The 16,237-nt window shown below is 34.8% G+C and overlaps 1 protein-coding gene across 3 annotated transcripts in view; it reads right to left on the bottom strand.

The window, feature by feature from the left end:
* Positions 1 to 16,237, bottom strand: part of LNPK (lunapark, ER junction formation factor) — an 82,301-nt gene that overhangs the window by 48,318 nt on the left and 17,746 nt on the right. For all 3 annotated transcript variants that reach the window (XM_027127624.1, XM_027127643.1, XM_027127634.1), the window contains exons 5-6: positions 11,975 to 12,033; positions 5,103 to 5,143 (exon numbers count right to left, since the gene is read on the bottom strand). In XM_027127624.1, the coding sequence (XP_026983425.1) occupies positions 5,103 to 5,143; positions 11,975 to 12,033 (100 nt within the window). The remainder of the gene's footprint in view (positions 1 to 5,102; positions 5,144 to 11,974; positions 12,034 to 16,237) is intronic.

Below are 16,237 nucleotides of genomic sequence, written 5' to 3'. Positions count from 1 at the left end.
TTCAGCAAGTATTCATGTTTATGTCTATGTACATGTAAAGTATCTTAAATAAAAACATTTTAAAAAGCAAAAGATACAAATCCATTCTCTTTTTCTTTTGCATTTACTTTGAAAAATTCTTTTTTCACATAATAGCTTAATTAACACATATATTCCTACTACATTTTAAGTGAATAATTTGTTTTATAAATAGGGAGACATCTGATCAGTGGGAAGAATACAAACTTGAAACCATGACATCAGAAAAGATCTGGGTTCAAAGTACATCTCCATTGTTAATTAGCTGTAGAAAGACTGAGCAAGTCTGTTAGCCTCAGTTTCTCCTTTTGTAGAGCAGAAACATTAACACTTTCTCGTAGCACTGTTATGCAATTTAAATAATGTAGGAGAGTCTATACCAGTACCTAACACAAAAACGCATAATCTTCAATGATACCTCAGTTTTTCAGAGTGGATCTGAAACAAGCAGTGTTTTCAAATACCCACCGTATTAATATCAGGATTCAGGAATGAGAAATTGAATTCTCAGAATTCCCTAAATTACAAATTACTCTGTATTCTTCCTAATATTTTACATATTTCAAATAATAATGAATGATGTAACAAAGAGTGAATTGTTTTTCTGTGATATGAGTATACTAAAAGTTTAAAAGTTTTTTATTTAAAAAAGAGAATAATAGGGACTTCCCTAGTGGTGCAGTGGTTAAGAACCCACCTGCCAATGCAGGGGACACGGGTTCGAGCCCTGGTCCGGGAAGATCCCACATGCCACAGAGCAACTAATCCCGTGCGCCATAACTACTGAGCCCGCGTGCTGCAACAACTGAAGCCCACGTGCCTAGAGCCCGTGCTCTGCAACAAGAGAAGCCACCGCAATGAGAAGCCCGCGCACCACAAGAGTAGCCCCTGCTTGCCGCAACTAGAGAAAGCTAGCATGCAGCAACGAACACCCAACACAGCCAAAATTTTAAAAATAAAATAAATAAATTAAAATTAAAGAAATAAAAATTAAAAAGAATAATAAACATATGGTTGCTTATTTATTATGAATCAACATTATTTTGGCAAGATTATATATTTTGAGAACATATAAAAATTATTTCTACCTGATATAGAATTTCATCATAGAAGATACTAAAAGAAGGGAACACTAACACAAAATAAACATCAATTTTTTTAATTTTGAAAGATAATTATACAATATTTAAATTATCTCTTGAAATAAAATTTTAAAACACACAAAGCATTAACTGCCTTATCCAATACTCTTTATCCTGTTTCATAACAAATATTCCAATGTAGAAAAATGTCTTGTGTTTTGTACTGACTTTGGTCAAATTATTAAAAGAATCTTCAATTCACAGCTTTAGGGTACATGTTGCATTATTTAAACTCCTATTTTTAAAATGATGAAAATACTGTCTGCTTATCCTGATTTTGTTTTGCTGTTGAAATCAATATTGTTTTTACTAATTCAGATTTTAAATCATTTTCTGACTTTATACAGGAGTATTCTACAATAACAGTAACATCTCTCTCAGCATTTCTTCTGTTAAAGTATTCACAAAGATCTGTAGCCTACAGTGAATATTCAAACACTGGAAAACACCAGCAGATATTACTGGGTAATATAAAAATGTAACACGAAACTTCTAGTGAGGTTAACAGCCCCACACAGAATCACATGCTAAAATTGCCAATTTAAGGACTTATTTTGCTTCCAAAATTTATTTCATGGAATATCACTCACAGCATTTTGTATACAGTATTCTATATATATAAACTTATTAACATTTATTTGTAAGAATAAGTAACCATTAATAAGAGACAGGGCCCATAAAACAGACTTATGGCCACAAAAGCAAGACTGACTAATTAGATTGTGCCACTTCTCCTCTATGTGCTCCTGTCCTGTTGCCTAAAATGTCCACATTAACCTACAGTTCAGCATGCCAGCATTTCTTGCTCTTGCTTTCAACTGACACTAGTGGATTCTTTTGAACCAGTAACATTTGTAGTGATTGTTAAGTTTTAATTATCAGAGAATTATAATTCTTCGTTCCCAGGTTCCCAATTTCTCAACCGATTTTCCTCAGGACTTGGAAAAATATAAATTGCCTGAGAAATGCCAGAAAGGAATTACCACATAGAAACACCTGTACTATTCTGAAAAAAGCACAGCATTTTCATGAAGCCACTTAAAGAGGTCATTTTGACTCGAGTTTTGATGGATTTTGATTTTGAACTGTTTTGATGGGATGCTCATGGATACAAAGCGATTATCTATTGAGTAGTGACATGTTTTAAACTAAAAGTTAAAAAAAAAAATGTGAGTGGCAAAACATACTCAACCAGACTTGGGAGGTTTTTTAGGTAACTAAAGATTAATTCCTAGCTTTATTTTAGTAAGTAAATACTTACATTAAGTTCTTAGATTTAAAACATTGTTTTAAAACATTTAAAACCGTGTCACTCATTTTCCTTTCTAAGTAATTTAACTTTTTAATTAATTGATAATTCATGTTTATTGTTACAAATTACACTTTGACAAATTACAAATTACATTACAAATCTATCCAGATTAAAGAGAGGCATACCTGAGGAAACCACCTTTAATAACACCTCAAGTAGTAAATACAGTTTACATTCATTTTTTTAGTGAAAGAGAAGGGTTAGGAGTTGGGTACTTTTAAACTAATGGCTATTCTTCCTGCCGGCATTTTAAAGCTATAAATGTAGCGTTAAACATCAAGGAACAAAATCAGTTTTGATTACATTTTGCTTTTGCTCAAAAGTAATGTCCCTTCTTTTTCCTCTCATTACCAGTACAATCATTAGCTAGCATTGTACTCCTTACAAATTCACCCTTAACACCTATTGTTCTAAACAAAGTATAACTCAAACAAAGCAGCTCTGTTAAGGGCTTGAGCAATAAAGGCAAGGGACTAGTTAGCAACAGCAACAGTACTGAAACCAGAAGCAATCAAGTCAATGCAAATTGTGTTCCCTAATTAACAAAATGAGTTAAAGCAGCCAACTTATTTTTCTTTAATTATACATTGCAAGAGAAATGCCACACTGAAGTATTCTGTAATACTGATGTCTCATGAACCATTTAGATATACAAAACTATTGAACCTTGAACTGAGTTTCCCAACTGTCAGACCTAGATAGAGCAGCGTTTATGTTGTGATTCCATCAAGGGCTATTAAAGAAGTAAATAGCTTGGTTTGTCCTGTCAAAGAATTTTCTAAGTCTGTTCTGTTACTCTACTGAGAGTTCTTCACCAATCATATGTTCTCTAAGATTCTGTTTTCTGTTCATGTGATGCCACTGACATTGAATCAGCTTCTCATCACTTATAATTTTTTTATTTTCTTCTTTTTTTCTCTCTCTTTTTTCTTTTGTCTTCCTCCTTGTCTTTTCTACTTTAATCAATATTTCTCCATTTTGGTACAACAAGTAAGGCTTGGCTACCAGCTCTTCTTTTTTTTATCACATCAGCAAACCAAACCAATCATATCACAACTTCTATATTATTGAGAACCATCAGTATTTCCTCACTTTGAATTTCTGGCTGTTCCATAATGTGTAGAATGCCAGAAATATAATAAGATACAATGGAAACATTTCTACGTTTCAATTTAGGACCATCAAAAGTATCAATGCAATTTTTTTTTTTTTTTTTTTTTCCCAGTACGCAGGCCTCTCACTGTTGTGGCCTCTCCCATTGCAGAGCACAGGCTCCGGACGCGCAGGCCCAGCTGCCATGGCTCCCAGGCCTAGCTGCTCCACAGCATGTGGGATCTTCCTGGACCGGGGCACGAACCCGTGTCCCCTGCATCGGCAGGCAGACTCTCAACCACTGCGCCACCAGGGAAGCCCTCAATGCAATTTTGATAAATACCTCACAGAATACTGAAGAGGCATCAAATAAAAAAGATAAGGAATCCTTTCAGAATTAAGGTTTCTTTATTTTTCAGGTACTTAAATCCCTCAGGACCAGTGTCTTTTCTTACCAATTCACAGAACAATTTTTAACATTAATCTTAACCTTCATAATTTTTATTAGTTTCATCCATAATTGTTACTCATTATGTTAGACTAAAATACATTAAATTGATTTTGCATCTGATCAAATTTCATTAAGTTTCCATATAACATGATACTCCTATCAATTATCATTCTTATACTTCAAAAATAATTACATGAAAAAAGTATATGTAAATTCAAGCCAAACACCAAGTTCAACCCACTTATTAAAAACTATTACAGGGCTTCCCTGCTGGCGCAGTGGTTGAGAGTCCGTCTGCCGATGCTGGGGACACGGGTTCGTGCCCTGGTCCGGGAAGATCCCACATGCCATGGAGCGGCTGGGCTTGTGAGCCATGGCCGCTGAGCCTGCCCGTCCGGAGCCTGTGCTCCGCAACGGGAGAGGCCACAACAGTGAGAGGCCCACGTACCGCAAAAAAAAAAAACAAAAAAACTATTACATATCAACCTCTAAACATCTAGAGTCCTTCCTCTCTCTTGATCCTCCTCTTTCCAACCCATCTGAAGGATGCATTTAACTGGCCCCACAACAGACACCCATGTGATCAGAACTGCTGATAGAAAATGAAAGAAACCAAAGAAAAAATACTCTCTTTCTCTCTCCCCAGTTTTCTTTGGCCTTTTTTTTTTTTGCATGTTAAATTTGTTTTTTACAACCAATCTTCTTGATTCCCTCTCCTCGTTTTATTATGTCAAGAAAATCTGAGAACTGACATATGATGTTTGGTCTTTTTTTGGCCCTAATAATAAATCTGGATACCCACTTTTTACCACTCTGCTTCATTTAGTCCTCCAAAATGATTCATTTACTTACTTCTCAGCTTCCAACTGACATAGACACTCAGACTCTCAAAAGTTCATCTAACTACTTTTTCCTGTCGATCATTATTAACTAGCAAAAATATTCATAACTTAGCTTCACCATTAAACTGTTATCTAAAAACATACTTGTACCTTGGAGAGTCATTACTTACAACATATAAACATTAATTATTCAGTTCTGAATTTATTAGTTTTATATAAATTAACTTAAATAAAAGTTAACTTACTATTTTTTTCTTCTGGGATTTTAAATCATCCAATGCTTCATCTAGAAAACAAGATTTAAACCAAAACTAAATCAGATATTAAGATACTTAAGATACAAGAAAAAAAATCATGTCAAATGATATACATTAAGCAACTGCAAGAAAACAGTCTCATTTTAGAATTTCTCACAGATGTGTACAGACAGAAGTCATCTCAATTTTTACCCATATATATTTTATATGTTTGCTTATATTAGATATTACAAGCTCAGGAGTGGAAAAATGGACTTTACATAGAATAAAACACGTTTCCAAATTTTAAAAGATACATATTTTTTAAATGTTTTCAGAAATATTACTTTTTATTATTTCTCCTTCAACATCCCACCCACATTAATTTACAAAATTAAAACCAATTTTTTTTATACATTGGTAATAAAAATGTTCTCTTTATTTATGAATAAAGAAGTACATATTTTATTAAGTTATTTGATCTTCAAGATATTGAGCACTAATAAAGAAACCTTTGAAAATCTATAGTATTATATACCTGAAGAGGGACTTGGAAAGGAAGAGGATACTAATTACTTTTCAAAATTAAACTTTTCCAAGATTTGCCTGTTTACTTAGGTTGCATTGGTGGAACATAAAGAATCATTTCAAAGGATATAATTTATGAATGTCAATATCTGCTTTACAAATTTATTTTAGATTTCTAGTTTTTCTCTAGAAATACTGAACTAGTATAAATAAGAATACTATTCCAGATGGAAAGAAGACTTATAACTTGATTTAAACATTTTACCAAATAGAATTCAAATAATTGTTCTTAATGTTTAATTAAATTTACAAATAAAATTATCTTTTCATTGAAGTTCTAGAGTAGCAAACATCTGAATACCCAATTCAAATAATACTATTTACGTAAAAATCCAAAGAAATACAAACTTATGAAAAGATGATTTTACTATGTATTTTTTTCAAAGTGTTCTAGCAGACTTATTACTGAAAGGGGAAAAAAACTGCTGACCTCTTTAAAGAGAATAGTCATCTTTAGTTAGATAAGACCAAGCCAAATATCTAACCTTTAATGCAGAGATCAGCAAACTTTTTCTATAAAGGGCCAGACAGTAAATATTTTAGGCTTTATGGGCCAAAAGGCAAAATTAGGTGAGCACTTTTAAAGGAGTAAACAAATTTCCACAAAACTTTCATTGACATAATTCAAATATAATAATAATTGAGTTCAATTTTTTGTAACATAGGTCTACCAATGAAAAGAATGGAATCTGGAGGGGTAGGTGGGGGTAACATTTCACTTAATTGAGATTCAAAATTAGTGTCCCCCATCCTCAAAATTGATCACAAATGTCAATCTGTTAGTCTATCTGTAATGAGATTTCACACATTTTATTTTTGAAAAATTTTTTTCACAGATAGCTGCTGCTAAATATTGAAATCAATCCACAATCACATGATTTTAATTGAGCATATTCATTGTGTGAAAGGCATTTATAAAATTCTTTAGATTCTTCTCTTGACATTTGCCTTTTATCATGTCATTGCAAATTAATCACTTCCAGTTAAATGGATTTTAAAATACGGAAATTTCCTTTGTACTTGCATGGGGTCTGAAAAACACTGCTGGAATCGCAGTTTGAGCTCAGATAATGTATCTGCTGCAAATCGGGGTGGGAATGGAGATCTTGTTTCTTAACTTCTCATAGCACTTTTTAAAAAATTACCTTTCGTCATCAAAAGCAAATTGTTATTTGCTTTTCTAAATCACTTTATAGCAGTATAGGTTTCACATATAAGGACTGTTTTGTCTCGTACTCTTAGGTTGAATTCATTAAGAACCATTATCAAGTCTGCAGCAAAATCTAATTTCCAAAGCCAGTTCATTCATAATGGTTGAAGGTGGTTCTTCTCTTTCAGAAACATTTTAGTCTTGGCTCTGAGCTCAAAACATCACAATAAAAGTTTACTACTACTACTAATCCATCCAACTGCTTGTATTTCTGATAAAAGTTCACATAATTGATGATGATTAAGTCCACTGCTGTTGAATAACACAGTGGATAATCACAGAATTTAAACACCTTACAGTTTCATGAGCTTTGTAAATTAATCCACTAAGCCTCTTTCTGCTTCACACGTATTTTTACCACCAATAGTTGTAAATACATCTCAGTAGATTCCACTTCAGGTTGTACTAAATTAGTGTTTTTTCAACTTCTTTAAAAATATTCTCTCCCAGAGTGTTCTACACAGACTGTTCACAGAGGCTAATTCTTCAGTCATTTCAAGTTCAGTACTGACTTCTGAAATAAATTACAATTGAGCTGTATCAGTAACATCTGTCAACTCATCAAGAGTCAATGACAGGGAATTCCCTGGCACTCCAGTGGTTAGGACTCGGCACTTTCACTGTGGCGGCCCGTGTTCAAGCCCTGGTCAGGGAACTAAGATCCTGCAAGCCTCGCAGCATGGCCAAAAAACAAAAAAAAAGAGCCAATGACAATCACTTGAAATAATTTTTTTTAAATGATCTTGTTTTTAAGTTAATTATGTTGCTTCCAGTGTTCTTAATTCTTCAAGCAATTGTTCTTGCTAAAAAGCCTACTAGCCAAGCAAGTATTTTCTCTAAACACATTTTTTCAGCTGCTGCAATTACACAATTTAATTAACTCACCATTGGTAAATAGCTTTCTTTGCTTCACAAATAAGCCACTCAGAAACTTACTTTGAAGTTCCATTTTCACTTTTTATTTTTATGAAGAAATTCTGCTATGATGAGATATTCCATTTAAAATTTTCTAGGGGCTTCCCTGGTGGCGCAGTGGTTGGGAGTCCGCCTGACGATGCAGGGGACACGGGTTCGTGCCCCGATCCGGGAGGATCCCACATGCCGCGGAGCGGCTGGGCCCGTGAGCCATGGCCACTGAGCCTGCGTGTCCGCAGCCTGTGCTCCACAGCAGGAGAGGCCACAACAGTGAGAGGCCCGCACACCGCAAAAAAAAAAAAAAAAAAAGTTCTAATTTTTCTAACATTGCTTTTCTGTGCATTGGGAGTATCATGATGAGTACTTAGCATGATTGTCAATGTATATTTGTATTCTTTTAGTACATTTATAATGTCATTGCATAATAAGCACAATGCTTTGTGTTTTGATAATAAAATAGTCCACAATCCATTGCGCCTTAAAAGTGCAACATTCAGGGCTTCCCTGGTGGCACAGTGGTTGAGAGTCCGCCTGCTGATGCAGGGGACACGGGTTCGTGCCCCGGTCCGGGAAGATCCCACATGCCGCGGAGCGGCTGGGCCCGTGAGCCATGGCCGCTGAGCCTGCGCATCCGGAGCCTATGCTCCGCAACGGGAGAGGCCCGCGTACCGTTAAAAAAAAAAAAAAAAGTGCAACATTCAAAGTCCAATTTTCTCTTCTTGTTTTTACATAATGAGTGTACACTGGTAATAATAAATAAAATAGTCACAATACAGCAATTATTACAAGTTATAACAGTGTCGCTGTGATTTGTTGTGCATCCTACAATAGGCTGAAATGTTGAGAGCACCATACAGTCTGTCACAACTACTCAATTCTGCCATTACTGAATGAAAGCAGCTACAGATAACATATAAATGAATGGATGTGGCTGTGTTCCAATAAAACAGAAATGTGAACTTCATTCAAATTTAACATGTCACAAAATATTACTCTTTGAATTTTTTCAATAATTTAAAAATGTAAAAACCATTGTTAGTTAGCTCATGAGATGTACAAGGTGGTGGGCAGGACTTAGCTCACAGGCTGTAGTTTGCCAATCCTTACTTGAATCTATACTAGGTCCAACTTGTAAAACAAAGGAAATACAACTAACAGAGAACAAAAAGCAAGACATGATCAGTAGCTTCAGACTTAAAAAAAAATATATATATATATACACACACACACACATAAATATATATACATATGGTACCTAACTTTATGCTAAAAAGAAGTGTAAAACTGCAAGACAATCTCTTATGAAGTCTATTTTATCTACATGCAATACCTATGCAAATGAATTCGTACAATTTTTTTAAATGAAAGGATCTGTAAAATAAAAATTTAAAGCAAAAAAACTCCTTTATATAATAAGCATGTCCTAATGTGCCTACTTGCAAGTCAAAATATTCACACATTTTCCTTAGAGAAGTGTTTCCAAGGGCTCTTTTAAAATAAATTTTCTTATATTTTTCACTATTTTGTTCGTTCCATGAGGTCCAAGATCATATTTGTTTTAAACTTCTTCCTGTCTTCCCGGCATCTACTATATTACTAAATATCACCGGAAACAATGCCATAAGCTTAATTTCTCTAATCTGATTAAAAGTATCAATATTTTTTAAAACCACAGCAAACATCACACTTAATGGTAAAAATTAAAAGCTTTTGCACCAAAATCAGGTGCTAGACAAAGATACCTGCTATTCCCACTTCAACTCAATATTATACTGGGTCCTAACCCATTAAACAAGGCAAGTAAAATTTTAAAGGCAAGAAAAATAAAAAATAACAGGAATTGGAAAAGAAAAATCAGTACCATCAGCCCACATGTATGTAACACTTTACAATTTTTATACGCTTTCACACATAATATTATCAGTTAAAACTCATAACAGTCTTGCCAAAACAAATATTTGTTTCTAGTTTATAAACTAGCAAACTGAGGTTCAGAGGACTTAACCTTATTTGTAGGACAAAAAGATGGCTAGTGTGGCTGGAGCAAAGGTGAAAAAAGGAGAGTGGAAAGAGATGAAGTTAGAGAAATAGACATAAGCCAGAAAGTTGGGGTTAAGGTCAGATTTTACTCTGGTTGCAATGGGAAGCCACTAGAAGAATTTAAGTAGGAGAGATACAAGATCTGATTTATACCTTAAAAATAGACTAGTTAGGAAACCACTGCAATAGTGCCAGCAACAGATGATGATGAGTTAGATGACCTGAATTAGAATTGTAGTAGTAGTAAAGAAAGTTATAAGTGGTCATATTCAAGATAATTTTGGAGGTAAAAATGAGAGAACTTTGAAGGGGAGGGAGAAATGCATTGTAAATTAAAGGGAATACGGAGTCAGGATGGGATTTTTCCCCCAGATGATTGTATTGAGACAGGATTATATGCCAAATAGGGACAAGCCAATACAAATAGATAATGCAAAAGAGATGCAGGTAGGGATAACTATAAGAGCAAAGTTCATGAGATGGTCAGAGTATCTAGAATCCAGAGCATAAATGAAAGGCTTAGCCAGAGATGGGATCAAGGTCCGTCTTCCAAATTACCATGATGGATGACAGCATACTGAGTAACAGATGGGGCAAACTCTATGTTTTTGGTGGTGGAGATAGCGCTCACCTGTTTACATCTATTTTCTTCATGAAGTGAGACTATCAGGTCAGAGTGGCCTGGTAGATTTTGTGAAGTTTTGTTTATTTGTGGCTTCTGAATTTTTATTTGGTTGGTTGGCTTTATTTTGGTTTGGTTTGGTTTTGGTTTTGGGGTTTTGGTATGGTGGTGGGTATTAGTGATTTGAGGAGAAATACAGTGTCAAATAATACTCTCAAAGAGAAAAAAGTAAATTTACTAGGGAACTATAATAGGGTTGTGTAGCAGTGTTGAGTGTACATTTGGTATTTGCAATCATAGATTTAAAGTGAGTCTAGTCAGCATGTTGTATGATTTTCCTCTAACAAATTTAGTTTTCCTGATGCAGATATAGACTAAGCACATAAATGTTTTTAACCAGGATATGGTTTCTCCAGTCACAGATTAAGCATATAACTGTATTTAAACAAGGTATGGTTTGCCAGACAAGCAGAATGGGAAAGAGAGGCAAAGGAGTCAAGGGTGTCTAAAAGGGATGGTCATTGGTCTAGATCACAGAATCTTAACTAGGTCAAAGATAAGTTATACATGAGGAGGGCAGTTTGAAAGTCATGTATCTGTGTGAACCTTATTTGGATCCTGAGTCAAACAAACAAAATATTTTTTAAAGCAAATGACATTTGTAAGATAACTGGAAATTTATTATTTTTATATTTAATATTTTATAATTTTAAGAATTATTTTTTAAGTATAATAATGTACATTGTTTACACATTTTTTAAGTACATTATGGATAGATATATCTGGGATATACTTCAAAATAACAGAGATGGAGAAGTGGGTAGGGATAAAAATGAAATAAGATTGACCAGGAGTTGATGATTGTTTAGGTTGTGTGATAGGTAATATGAGTGTTCATTATACTATTCAGTCTACTTTTGTATATGCTTGAAATATTCTATAATGAAAAGTTAAAACAAGAAAAAAAAATCACATGTAAAGTTCATTTAAAATGAAATTTGCATATCTTGGGTTAATTATAACTCATAGTTTTAAGACCTGAATGTCTTTAAAATCTGCACATACACAGAATACAGGAAAATTGTCATAATTTACATACATATTGTATTTACATACAATAAAAACAAAAGCCTAGGGGCTGTGAGCCTGAAGAGAATGATGCAATTAATAGAATAAATCAAAAGATGTTTAACTATATTTTACTCCATAATAACATGTTTTCTATAAAGATAATTTAATAAATATAATTTCTCTTCATTTAAAGAAATGAATTGTTTTATGTATTGTGTAAAAAATAATTCTAAATGGACAAGACAGAAATAACACAACTGAAAAACAGAACCAGTTTGATCATTCATAACCTTTCTTATACTTTAAACAGCTCTTCAATATTTACCACGTTGTCATTTCAATATACCATTTCACAACCTGTTATTCAATTACAAACTAATGCACCATAAGATGGGTTTTTTAATGTATTTATAAAAACTTCAAAATTAAACTTACTATTTCTTTCTGTTCTCTTGGAAAAGAAGAAAATAAGCACCGTTCTTATGCTCCAGATGCTATAGAACAAGCAAAATTCAAAAACAAAAACCATCATTAGGATACATGAATTAGAAGCCACATAAAATGAAAACAAACACACATTTCCAATTAGAGTTAGGAACATTGTATCCCTTTGTATTTTGAAAAGCAAAAAGCACTCCTTTCTTTCAGAATCCACCAGAAGTTTACCTGTGCTTTCAAAGGAGGAGTTCTCAATCTAAAATCCATGGACCTCCTGAGGGTCCCTCCAAATTGTGAAATTGCCTTTGTGTGCATAAGTGCATTTCTCTGGAGACACCATTACCCTCATCATTCTCAAAGGAGTCTATGAATCCTCCAAAAGATTAAGAACAAATTAAAAAATTCCTTCTTACTAGGTAAGCATCAACTCTAAAACTTTATTCCCATACGTTAGGGAAAAACATGTTTTACAAATCCAAACCATTATACAAATGTAAGTTGCTACTCCTTCCCTGTTATTTATTTATTTTTTTTGCGGTACGTGGGCCTCTCACTGTTGTGGCCTCTCCCGTTGCGGAGCACAGGCTCCGGACACGCAGGCTCAGCCGCCATGGCTCACAGGCCCAGCCGCTCCGCAGCATGTGGGATCTTCCCGGACCGGGGCACGAACCTGTGTCCCCTGCATCGGCAGGCGGACTCTCAACCACTGCACCACCAGGGAAGCCCTTTCCCTGTTATTTAATATTAGAGGGATCTTCTCTACTAAATAGGATAAGCTATCTGGAGAAAAAATAAAATCTTACCATCAAGTAAATAACTGATAAGTAAATTTAGCTAAACATCGCCTTTCAAAGATTTTATGAAGGTAATTCTTTAGGCCTTGCATTAGTAAGTCGTCAAATGATACTAAAAGAATTAAAAGAAAATCAAAGAATGATCCTAATCACAAACTTGTCCAGGTCATCTCTTAAATTCAATGTAAATAAAACAAAAATCCCTTCTCCATAGAGCATGGCCGAATAAGTATACAAACATTATCCATCATTTTATAAAAGAAATACATTGTATCTAAATGCAAATTCAGATAATAGGTATGAAAATTAGTTCTTCACTCTGAAATACATCACCATTCTTAGGAATTAGCCTGCAAGGTCATCACCAGTGAACCCTGTCTCCTGGTATTCATAACTTTATGTAGTTCTCTCTCGCCAGTGTTGGTCTGTGTGACCAATAGCATGTCACTTCAAGATTAGGTTATAAAAATATGCAGTTTCCATCTCAGGCCTCTTCTTCCACTTGCTTTCTTTCTCTCTCTTGGATTACTCGCTCTGAGAGAAGCTGCTATGACATGAGGACATTCAGGGAACTCCATAGAAAAGCCCATTTGGTGAGGAACCGAGGTCTCTGGCAAACAGCCAGTGAGGAACTGATGCCTGCCAACAACTGCATGTGTGAGCTTAGAAGTAAATTCTCCAGCCTTAGGTAAGCCTTGAGATGACTATAGGCGCAGCCAATAGCTTAACTGCAATTTACATAAGAAAAAAGACCCTGGGCCAGAAACATCAGCTAAGCTGCTCCCATATTCTGTCCCTGAAGAACTGTGAGAGAGAATAAACATTTGTTGTTTTCAGCTACTAAGCTCTGGGGCAACTTGTTATATAGTAATAGATAACTTGTACATGTTTTGGGGGTTGTTTGTTTGTTTATTTATTTATTTTTGGCTGCATTGGGTCTTCGTTGCTGCATACAGGCTTTCTCTAGTTGCGGTGAGTGGGGGTTACTCTTTGTTGTGGTGCGCGGGCTTCCCATTGCAGTGGCTCCTCTTGCTGTGGAGCACAGGCTCTAGGCACACGGGCTTCAGTAGTTGTGGTGCATGGACTCAGTAGTTGTGGCTCATGGGTTCTAGAGTGCAGGCTCAGTAGTTGTGGCGCACAGGCTTAGTTGCTCCTTGGCATGTGGGATCTTCCTGGACCAGGGCTCCAACCCATGTCCCCGGCATTGGCAGGTGGGTTCTTAACCATTGCGCCACCAGTGAAGCCCCTACATGTTTTTACATGGTGATGATTTATTTTTATGATATGAAAATACCAAAATAACCAGTACCAGATTCCTACATGGTACTTGGACAACTATCTAAGCACTAAAAAAAAGACACTGGGTATTGTCCTTATCAAGGGAAGGGAGATGAGAAAAGAGGTTAAACATACAGCTCACAACCCTAAATGATCCTTCAACAGTAGAAAAGTCCCATAATATTTCCCTATTGCAAGCCCCCTGAAACAGTGGCAAGCTGAGAGAGATGATTTAGGAAAAAAAGTATAGGGAAAGAAAACTGAAAACATAAGAGAAGGAGTTGCAGAGATAATGACTAAAATTCTGAAGAAAATCAGTAAATTTTCTTAAATGGTATTTTTTTTTTAAAGCATATATAATTTTCAAAGTGTAAAAAGTACGAGAATGGAAATATACTCCCTTACTTCACAATAAAACTCACTAACTTCCCTTTGTGGACAACAAATTCTTCTTTTGGTTTTTATCAGAACTACTGGTGGAGAAAATGAGCTATCAAATAATACACATTTCTAAGTGTCAAGCCTTGAAAAGGTAGAATATAATAGAGTTAGTTATTCCTTAAGGCTAAATTAAATGAAATTCTTTTACATAATTCTTCAAAATAAAATTTAGGAAAAGAATTAAAGTACTTCAGGAATATGTGTTCTACTTATCCGAACAAAGATGTTGCTCTCCCAATAATTAAATATAATTTATGAAAATACAGCAACATGTTTTGTGAAGATATTAAAGATATTACTATTGACTCCTACATTGAGAATACTGGCATAATCTCCATTTCCCCCTTCTCTTCGTAGAAATCATCCAAACAGCAAGGAGACAAAAACAAAAACACAAATCCCTTTTCTGATAAAATTAAGATAAGCTAAAACTCAACCCTCAAAATATGTGGAAGTGTTCTCCAAAACAATGGAGATCATGCAGGGGCTCAAAAGAGTAAAAGCAGAGAAGGAAAACTGCTTATCTCACTAAAAGGTAGGAAGATAAACTTCTCAAAGTGTAAAGCCTAAAACTCATGTTTATTACAGTGAGAATAAGATACACATGCTACAGGCAGAAACTCCTAAGTTTGGTTCCAACAATGAAACAGAAAAGGCAGGGCTTAAAGAGAAATCACTCAGAAATGCCCTATTTACAAAGAATATTCTGTTTCTATGGCAGCAGGGGAGAAAAGTTTTGTACTATGAAAAATTTTATACACAGTTGCCTAACCCTGTTGGCTGGAGAAGGATAAAAGCTGAACAAACTAACATACTAAATCCTGGATCGTAAGGAAAATTCTAGATAGCCTAAATGTAGGAAGACTTGCCTCTATACTCTCACATAAACCTCTTACAAATAACTGGGCCAAAGCAAAGTAAACATACCACATAGCTAGAGATTTTCTATTTAAGGTATAAAAACCAAAAGCAAAATAGAAAATTAGTTTCAAAACAGACCAACATCTTTCACCTCAATGAATGTAAATGAGCTAAATTCACTAGAGCAAAAGAAAAAGACTTTCAGACTGGATCATAAAATAAAAACCAACCCTATAATGTAAACTGACACCTAAAACTGTTTTTGAAGGTTGAAAATAAAACAATGGGCAAAAAATATAGTACGCAAATACACACAAAATAAAGGTTGTGACCTTAATATGCCACAAGACTGAATTCAAGACTACACCCGCACCAAAAAAAGCTTTAAACTAGAAAAGAAGGTCATTTTATAGTATTAGAAAGGATGCAGTTTCTTTCCAACAAATAGAGCTGGAGCAACTGCACATCCACAGGCAGAAGAAAGAAAGAAAGAGAGAGAGGGAGGGAGGGAGGGAGGGGGAGAGAGAGAGAGAGAGAGAGAGGGAGAGAGGGAGGGAGGGAGGGAGGAAGAAAGGAAGGAAGAAAGGAAGGAAGGAAGGAAGGAAGGATGGATCTCAATGTGAACCTCACATCTTATATAAAAAATTGGCTCAAAATGGCTTATGAACTTAAATGTAAAATGTTAGAAGGAAAAAAGCATAGCAAAAAAACAAAGAAGAAAGTCTTCAGGACCTATAGATACAGAGAGGTTCTTAACAACAAAAGCACAATCCATAAAAGGAAAAATTTAAATAATAAATTTGGCTCTGTGAAAAACCCTTTATAAGGATGAAAACCCAAATTACAGACTGAAAAAAAATATCTGCAAACCATATATCCAGCAAAG

Source organism: Aethalodelphis obliquidens, unplaced genomic scaffold (genome assembly GCF_003676395.1).
Source record: "Aethalodelphis obliquidens isolate GAN/ISIS:26980383/991018 unplaced genomic scaffold, ASM367639v1 scaffold2, whole genome shotgun sequence".
In the NCBI taxonomy this organism is placed as follows: Eukaryota; Metazoa; Chordata; class Mammalia; order Artiodactyla; family Delphinidae; genus Aethalodelphis; species Aethalodelphis obliquidens.
This window is presented reverse-complemented; position numbering and strand designations above follow the sequence as displayed.